This window comes from Trichosurus vulpecula, chromosome 2 (assembly GCF_011100635.1).
Source record: "Trichosurus vulpecula isolate mTriVul1 chromosome 2, mTriVul1.pri, whole genome shotgun sequence".
In the NCBI taxonomy this organism is placed as follows: Eukaryota; Metazoa; Chordata; class Mammalia; order Diprotodontia; family Phalangeridae; genus Trichosurus; species Trichosurus vulpecula.
Window position 1 is genome coordinate 358,149,498 of NC_050574.1, and position 9,579 is coordinate 358,159,076.

A 9,579-nucleotide genomic window follows, 5' to 3' on the forward strand; every position below is an offset into this window, starting at 1 on the left:
ATTATTGGTGAATATTATTTTTGGTGAGAAAATATATCACTATTTCAACTTTTGCCACTGATAATCAAAGACTAGATTGACCACCACCACCACCACCACCACCACCACAACAACAACAACAACAACAACAACAAATATTTAAGTTTGTAAATACCAAACAAGAGGCAGCTAGGTGGAAGAGTCACTAAAATGTTGGGCCTGGAGTCAGGAAAACCTGAGTTCAAATCTGGCCTCAGTCACTGTAATGTTCATGGAATAGGAAGATCTTCCCTGTCCATTAATAGGCCTATGCAACCACATGTGTTCAATCACAGCTGTGATACATCTTGACTCACATAGAGACCATTGGGAGAAGAACTTGCCTAAGGAGAAGCTTGCTTAGGGGGAGGCTTGATTGTAGAAAGGCTTTCCCACCTTTTGGCACTAAGCTAATTAGGCACTGAGTCAGGAGCATTGTGATGCTTTCTGGCTCTGAGAAGTGTATAAATATTCTGAGGTTGGTATTTTGCTTTGAGGGCTTGCTCATGGGAAGGAACTTTTGATTCCCTAGATAAGACTAAGTAGCCATTTGTTAAAAGCTCCCCAACTACTAAGATATTAGTGCTTCCCCAATATGGTGGTATATGTAGGTGGTGATATCACTTTGTTCAGACAGTTGGAGCCCTGTATGTTGAATCTCTGTGCTAATTTCTCCACTTGTGTTTTCTCTCTGCTTGAAATTTCTCCATGTTCAGGGTGCTGACCTTTCCCCTGAACAAGTGAATGTAATTAAAGTAAGGTTGTTGACCCCTGGAATGTTGCCTTCCTCTGGAAAAGCAGATCAAAGGACCTGTGCTAGGAAGCCATCCTGGCTGTGCCAGGGTGCTTGCTGTTACAGACACTAGTTTGTGACCATAGGCCTTTTAACCTTGTTTGCCTCACTTTTCTCATCTATAAAATGATCTGGACGTCGGGCTTGCTGAAGCTCAAGCGGACACCAGACATGGTGTGGGGGAGTGATAAGAAGGCGCTGGAAGGCAGGAACCCCAAGAAGAAAGATGAAGAAGAAGAAGAAGAGGAGGAAGAAGAGCAAGAATTGGTGGATCCCCTGACCACCGTGAGGGAGTACTGTGAACAGATAGAGAAATGCGTTAAAGCCCGAGAGCGGCTAGAGACATGCACGAACCGAGTATCCTCGAGCCCCCACACTGAGGAGGACTGCACCGAGGAGCTGTTTGACTTCCTGCATGCCCGAGACCACTGTGTGGCTCACACACTCTTTCAAAGTGTGAAATAAGCATCCGGCCGTGCCAACTGCTCCAGGCTTTGCCCCGTTGCGGGGTGACTCAGCAGCATCATTTCCCATCACAATCACCCTGGATTGCAAACACTGCTGTATGTGTGTCCTGTTATTCTGCATGAGGCTTTGTGGCCTAGGCTTGGGCCTGGAGCCCATGTGACCCATGGAAATTTCGTTGGAATAAAACCCAGTCATCTGTGAAAAAAAATGATCTGGAAAAGGAAGTGGCAAAATCCTCTGGTGTCTTTATCAAGAAAAAACCCTATTGAGGTGAAGAAGAATCAGATATGGCTGAAAATGCCTCAACATTAAACAAATACCAAATAATCATGCATGCTTATCATATTCACTGGATACACCTTGTAGGAAGAAAAAAAAATGAGAACATAATGTTGTCTGTTAAGTCAAATTTTAGTTTTAAAAAAAAAATAGCCTAATAAATAGTGTTATTTTGTATGAATGGCTTGACTAAAGATGTGGTCTGCAGTAAATCCTCTGCAATATCCTTTCTATCCCCTGCTCATATTTTTATCAAGGGTTACCTTGTTACATGAGTATGCCATTCTCAAAAAGATTTTATAAAGATGAGAAAATAAACATATGGGTCTGTGGCTTCAGCTCTGTTCTTGTAAAATATATTGCTAATAATAACTTCTTTCATTTTCCCCATTAAAAATGTTTCCTTTCAGTGCCTTTAAAATGATCTCATTTCTAACACAGTGATCCTGTGTTGCTTGATAGCATCAGATCAAGGTATAACCAATGTCATCTTCTTCTGCATTATTTCTATTTTCTCAGGTAGCTCACTGAGTACTAAAATGTTAAAACCTAAGTATAGATGCTGCCATCAATGATGAGAATAGATATAATCAATACAAGTAAAATTGTTATATTTCATTTCTCTTTGTGGAAATCTTTATGGGTTCATATCTAATTGCTGACGGGATGATGCGGTTTGATTATTTCCTATGCTAAGTATTTTTTTGCAGTCTGGTTTTCCTCTCTAATGACTAAAGTGATATTTTCTATAATGTTGCACTGTATTGCTCTGTAAAATTTGTAAATAAAAGTTATTTGATCAGCCCAAGCCAGTCAAGTCTTATTTCTACCCGAAATAATGGCTAATTCTCAGGAAATAGATACTGTTGAATTTTTATGAAGTCATTATGACAATTGAAAAAGTCCTAGCACGTTATATTACTAACTGATATAGTTAAGGTATTGTGGTTATAATATTTATTTCAAGGATTGACTATATCTTAATATCACTATTCCCTCTACAAATAGAGATGTCTATGCCTTGCTGGATTGTCTTTAAAATTCTTAATACTGAAAAAAAAAGGAAAAAAAAAAACCCTAACCCTATAGACAATGTTTTGTTGCTGCTGCTGTTGATTTAATCTAAACCTACAATTTCATCATCATGGGGAATTTCTAGTATGATAATTCCATTTAGTTATGCATTTTGACAAGCCAGTCTTAGAGACTAGCTTAGAGCATTGAGCATTTGCCTGTGGTCACATAAATAGTGTATGTCAGAAGTAGGATTTGAACACAAATCTTCATATCCACTTTTCCATTCTCTGCCTTGGGATTATTATGGTAGGAAAAATGAATCAAATAGAAATTGTCTGATTTGGTAACATGCATTTAGACTTTGATTTTCCTTATATTGCCCAAATATGAAAATTAAGATTTTGCAGTTCAATTGTGTAGTTACTAGAGTACCGGAAGGTGTGTCCAAAACCTGCCTCAGGTAACTCCTAGCTATGGAACCCTGGATAATTCACTTAAGCTCTTTCAGTTCTATTTCCATTACCTTTAAAATGGACATAATAACACAAGCCTCCACATAAAGTAGTTGTGAGGATCAAATCAGATAATATATGTAAATAACATTTCAAATTTTGTAGCACAATATGCATATCATCCATTATTAATACAATTATTAAAAATTATTCAATATGCAAATATTATATTTATTAATTGTCACTATACAAAATAAAAACAGAATGTGTAGACATTCAAAATCATTGTTACAGTCAGCATAAAATTAATTTACCCATTTTTAAAATCCATTCTCCTCTTTAAACATTATACTTGCTATGGTAGTAGTGTTAGTCACAGCAGTTATCATATTACTAGTATATCTTGGGTTAGCACATAGATTTAGTTTGCAGAGGACCACCTTACCTAAATTCTCTATATACAGTTTCAATTTTAATTTCTGTTTAACTTATTTTAGTAACAAAAGGTGTGTTTTGAATTATTTGTTGTTAATTTTAACACAGCTTAATCCCCATGATTTACAGACTTCTTAATTCGTTTAGCAGTGGTCTCCCACATTGTTCTTGAGTCAGTCATTTCTAGATATTGATTTTTGATTATATCACAAACACTAAAAGGAAATGGGGTGGAGATGCAATTTCGTATGCTTTAATTCAGAGTTTAAGCACTGGTGAGAGGAGAAAGAAAGAAGACAAATGCTATATAAAGAAGAAATATTATACAATTTTTGAAGAAAGATAAAGAGAGAAAGAGATTTCTGGAAGAATGAGAAAGATCAAAGAAATGTAAGGTATGATGAAGAGAGGTAAAGAAATGAATGTTATATATGACAAGGCATACAATATAAGAAAAATAGAGCTGGGAAAGAAAAGAGATCCAGTAAGAATATTCTGCTCAATTCCCCACAGAATTCTTCACTTTCTGTTAGAGAAATATTTGCAAAGTGGACAAAGAATATCCTCCCCCACTTCCAACACAAGACTTCTTAATGTGAGAAATGTGAACTTAATTTTTTTGATTATTTTATTTCAATATAATTATTTTCCATAACCTTACATATGTTATGCATTTAAATACATTATTCTGCAAAAAGGTTTAAAGACTTCAACCAGGTTGTCAATACAATTCATGAAAGAAACAAAAAAACAACTTTTGCTATATAATTTATACATAGAAAGTAAGTGGATTTCTAAATGGAAATAATAAATGAGTACACACCTTACCCCTTCAAAATACTCATATGAAAAACCAAGTGAAAAAAGAGACATACTATTTTATTTTCTTTGTAGTTCAATTCCATCCCTCTTGTACCATCACTACAGCTGGCCAACTCTTAACACCTCTGAATAGAGCAAAAATGGAACTATCCTGAACTCTAAATAATTAGAAACAGAATGCTTTCAAAAATCTGCCCTTGTTTCTGAATTCCTTTTCCTCTATTGTGTAATGAAATCTCACACTCTGTTAGGGCAATGTTTTTAAGTCTGGCTTTTTTTTTCTTATCTAGTAGGCTAGCTAGAAGGAAGGTCCATTAATTATCAATAACAATCCACTCTCTATTATTTTTATTGGCTACAAATGACCAGAGGAGAGAGCAATGGAGATACTTCATTTCCCTTTTTATTTGTTTTTCAATTTGTAACCATCTGGTACAGACCTGAAATTTGTGGCATAAATCCTATTAAAAGGAGGAATTATAAAAACATAAATGTAGAGCAATTTTCTAAACCATGGCAAAGGTTTTGGATGCTGGGTTCATTATTTTTTTTTTTGTAGAGGGTATCTGTCAGGAATGAATGGTATTATTCCTTTCAAGACATGAAGTATTTCTAGGGCTCTATCATATTTCATGACAAAAAGCAGAAATATGAGAAAAGAGCCACAGAAATAGATTAAATCATTAGATGGATAGGGTCTAAGGTGAGACATGGTACCATGAGGTAAAGGTATGGAACCTTTCCAATGCTGAGTTCCATTTTTTTGTGAGTGGCATGCCACAGTTGGTTTCAGTTCAAAATGTGCCCTAATAAAGTTTGTGTTCAAACGAAATTTGAATTTTAAAGTTTTGATTTCTAAAATAATCTGTGTTAACCCAAAGTAAGATTTCCCCTAAATACCGGGCTGAAAATATAGCCATTTTGTCTAAATAAGCATTGATAGTTAAATCTATAATCTCTGACTTCCATAGACACCATTCTATGTAGATTATCTTGAAAGATTTCAAATTCTACTTGACATGGTGCCATGAATTGGCATTTCTTTGAATTGAAGTCTTTTAGGGATATATTACAATGTATAAAACGATTTGTCATGGCAGTCCACGAAACAAACACAATTACAGAATGGTCCTCCATCCTGTGAAGCACTTTTCTGCTTCTGCAGTGACCATGTCAGAGAGGTGAAAAGGGAGCCAAAGCATACTTATCACACTGATTTTAGAATATCTCTAAATATTAACTTGGCTTTTGGTAATCTCAATATAATATCAAATGACTACTGAAGGGATGTACTATAGGAGAAACAATATTAATCTTGACATTCTCGCTATAAATGAAAGTTGAAGACAAAGGGAAGTTGTAGCTAAATAGAAGAGTGGTTTACAGGGTCTTCTCAGAGAAGCAGGTAAATGCGTTGGGAGACTTGGTTTTATTGCAGAGTGCAATGACAAAAGAAGCATAATTTCATAAGATACTTATTCAAATTATACTCTCCTGACTATGACAATTATTAGTAAATAGACCATTATGAAAAATAGTTTTTTCCCCACCAAAGTCTGTTGCAGAGAATTGAGACTTAGATTTTGCAAAAAATAAATGTTAAGATTTGTAATATCAAATTAACATATATATTAGTATTTGGTGACCAGTACAAAGGCAGGCACAAGATAGAATGACTTATGTATACATATATAGACATTTATATCTATATATACACACACACAGACACATACACACATATTTGTATACACACATATACACATATATAAATATATACATATATACACATATGTGTGTGCATTATATATACATTGTGTGACTATATACGTATGCAGCTTGGTGACACAGTAGCACTGTGCAGGGAGTTAGTAAGATGTAAGTTCAAATCCAGACACTAAAGCAGCTGTGTGACCATGGGTAAGTCACCTAACCTTGTTTCCCTCAGTTTCCTCATTAGTGAAATGATTTGAAGAAGCAATTGGCAAACCATTCCAGTGTCTTTGCCAAGAAAACCCCGAATGTGGTCACAAAGAGTTGGATACAACTGAAATGACTGGACAACAACAAAGAAAAACACATGCATGTGTCATGAACTCTTATTCAAGGATAATCAATGTGTGAAGTTTAACACGTATGGATTACAGAGAAGCCTCATACTTATGAATCCTGAGTAATTATTTTTTTAATTTAAATTTATTTATTTAACATATTTGGTTTTCAGCATTGATTTTCACAACAGTTTGAATTACAAATTTGACATTGTCTTCCATTTTTTCATTCCTTTGGTTCTGTTTTATAATATCCTGATTTCTCATAAAGTCACTAGCTTCCACTTGCTCCAATCTAATTTTGAAAGTAGTATTTTCTTGAGTGGTCTTTTGGACCTCCTTTTCCATTTGGCTAATTCCGCCTTTCAAGGCATTCTTCTCCTCATTGGCTTTTTGGAGTTCTTTTGCCATTTGAGTTAGTCTGTTTTTTAAGGTGCTGTTTCCTTCAGTGTATTTTTCAGTATTTTTTTGGGTCTCCTTTAGCAAGTCATTGACTTGTTTTTCATGGTTTTCTCGCATCCTTCTCATTTCTCTTCCCAATTTTTCCTCTACTTCTCTAACTTGCTTTTCCAAATCCTTTTTGAGTTCTTCTATGGCCTGGGGCCAGTTCATGTTTTTCTTGGAGGCTTTTGTTGTAGGCTCTATGACTTTGTTGTCTTCTTTAGGCTGTATGTTTTGGTCTTCTTTATCACCAAAGAAAGAATTCAAAGTCTGAGACTGAATCTGGGCGCGTTTTCGCTGCCTGGCCATATTCCCAACCAACTAACTTGACCCTTGAGTTTTTCAGTGGGGTATGAATGCTTGTAGACTAACAAGTTCTATGTTCCACGTTTGGGGCGGAGGTACCAGCTCTGTCAGACCTGCACTAGTCCTTCCCCAAGAACCCCCAGCCCGGGCTGGGCTTAGATCTTCAGCAGGCTCTTCACTCCTGCTCTGATCCGCCACTTAATTCCTCCCACCAGGTGGGCCTGGGGCCAGAAGCAGCAGCAACTGTAGCTGCCCCACCTCTGCTGCCCCCAGGGCTGGAAGCCGAACCGCGAACTCCTTCCACTCCCGCAGCTTTTCCCACTAACCTTCTCCGCAGTCTTTGGTGTTTGTGGGTCGAGGGGTCTCGTAACTGCCACAGCTCACATATTCAGGGCGCTAGGGGCCCCATCCGCCCGACTCCAAGTTTGGTTGTTCCATGCCGCTCAGGCTGGGCTCTGCTCCACTCAGTTCCCATCTCCCAGCTCCCAGCTCCATGTGGAATAGACCTCACCCAGAGACGATCCAGGCTCTCCTGGGATGGAGCCCTGCTTCCTTCTGCTGTTCTGTGGGTTCTGCCATTCTAGAATTGGTTCAGAGCCATTTTTGATAGGTTTTTGGAGGGACTTGGTACAGAGCTCACTCTAGTCCCTGCTTACCAGCTGCCATCTTGGCTCCGCCCTCCCTGAGTAATTATTTTAATAATTGAGAAATGGCAGCCAGAATTAGTGTCAAGTATCATTATATTCACTCCGAATGAAATTGATTATATGTTAATATATAGGAATGAATATGTTATTGATGTAGGTGTCAATCCTGAATCAACTATATACATGGAATAGAGACCACTTATTTATTAGAAAAGAGCTAAAAATAATATAAAACTACAAGAATAAAAATCCTATACAATCAAAACCATTGCATTCTAATCTACTTTTGAAAATGCTAGTGCTAAAAACTTGGAAATAAACAGAGGAAATGACATAAAAATTGATTTTAAAACTCCATAAGAAGTATTAACGATGTAAATTAGCTTCCATTTTGCAGAAGCTAAAAGAACTTAAAATCTTTTTGATTAGAAGGCACATTTCTTATGTGACAAGAAGAATGAGACCACCCATGCCAGTACTGTTTTAGAATATAAACTAAAGTGTAAAACATTATGTAGAAGAGTATATCTTCATAAACCCAGAAGAAACAGTGAGGAAAGACAAAACAAAACAAATCGGTGACAGACCCAACAATGAAAAAAAAACAGGCCAAATATCTTTTAGGATGAAACTAGAAGGAAAACAATACAAAGCTAATATACATACATACACACACACACACACACACACACACACACACACGCACACACACACACACACATACACATATATATATATATATATAAATTTGTAACTAACTTTCTTTTATCATCATAGAGAGCAAAAACACTACCATTAGACTTACATGAGAGTACTAGATATATTTCATTAGATAGAGAAGGCTGAGAGTTTAGGAAAGGGTTTAAATATCTCAATGAAGATGGCAATAATAAATTGGAGAGATCAATTTGAATTCTGAAGTGAGAATCTGCATCACAGAAGATTAAGAAAATAATGAAGAAGAAATGAAAATACCATCAATAGGTATCCTCTGTCAAGGAATTTATTTTAGAGGGCGTAGAGAAATACAGGGCAACAAATAACTAAATAGAATGAAAGGATCTATTTATTTATCTGTTTATTTATTTTTCATTCACTCATTCATTTAGGATGAGGGAGACTTGGGGATGTTTGTACGCAGTTGGAAAGAAACCAATACATGAAAATAAACTGAAGATTGCAGAGATGATAATGTGGCAAGATGGAAATTATGGTATCAAGAGTACACATTGAGGGAAATGACATGCACGAAATATTAAAAGCAGCTATCTTAGAGGAAGCATATAGACATTGGGATGTCAAGAGACTATATATTATGGTTTGACCCCATGTGTGGTGAACTCCTGGGAAGGGATCACAGGGTCACTCAAGGGGGTTGAAAGGACAATTAGTGAAATTCCAGATCCATTGGCATCTTAGAATCTTTTAGGTGGTTGATAAATTTTAGTTAATTAACTGTTTACAAAGCTAAACCAATCAGTTCATCAGATACCTTAGCACAGAGCATTTTCTTGAGGGAATGAGACACAAGGCAAGGTTTTCTTGATTAGTCAGAGGAAAAAAGACAGAACATGGAATGCTCTAGACAGGTAGAATGTCATTGTTTCCTGGACAGCCAGAACACTCAGGTAACAGTCACTAGAATGATGGAATGAGGAGAACTTCTGTTAGCAAAGAGATGGTATAGAAATGGAGGCCAGCAGCTCTTCAACTTTATGATTAAGTCATACTTGGTACAGAATTAACCTAATTTATAATTCTGTTCAAGCTTTGTAAGGAAGTTGGAAGAAATTCATCTTCATTGCAGAAAGTATGACAAAGTGGCAAGTCTCATCTTGACCCTTTAAACCCAT

General features: G+C 36.4%; 1 protein-coding gene across 1 annotated transcript; it reads left to right on the top strand.

Annotated features, from left to right (window-relative positions):
- The first annotated feature begins 947 nt into the window (after positions 1–947).
- LOC118838805 (cytochrome b-c1 complex subunit 6, mitochondrial-like) lies at positions 948–1,487 on the top strand. Its single transcript, XM_036746168.1, has one exon. It carries the CDS (start codon positions 983–985, stop codon positions 1,274–1,276), a length of 294 nt encoding a protein of 97 aa, XP_036602063.1. The 5' UTR covers positions 948–982; the 3' UTR covers positions 1,277–1,487.
- Positions 1,488–9,579: the final 8,092 nt, after the last annotated feature.

What these genes read in the sequence shown, in the direction of transcription:
- LOC118838805 (XM_036746168.1), top strand. Translation starts at nt 983, where the DNA reads ATGGTGTGGGGGAGTGATAAGAAGGCGCTGGAAGGCAGGAACCCCAAG.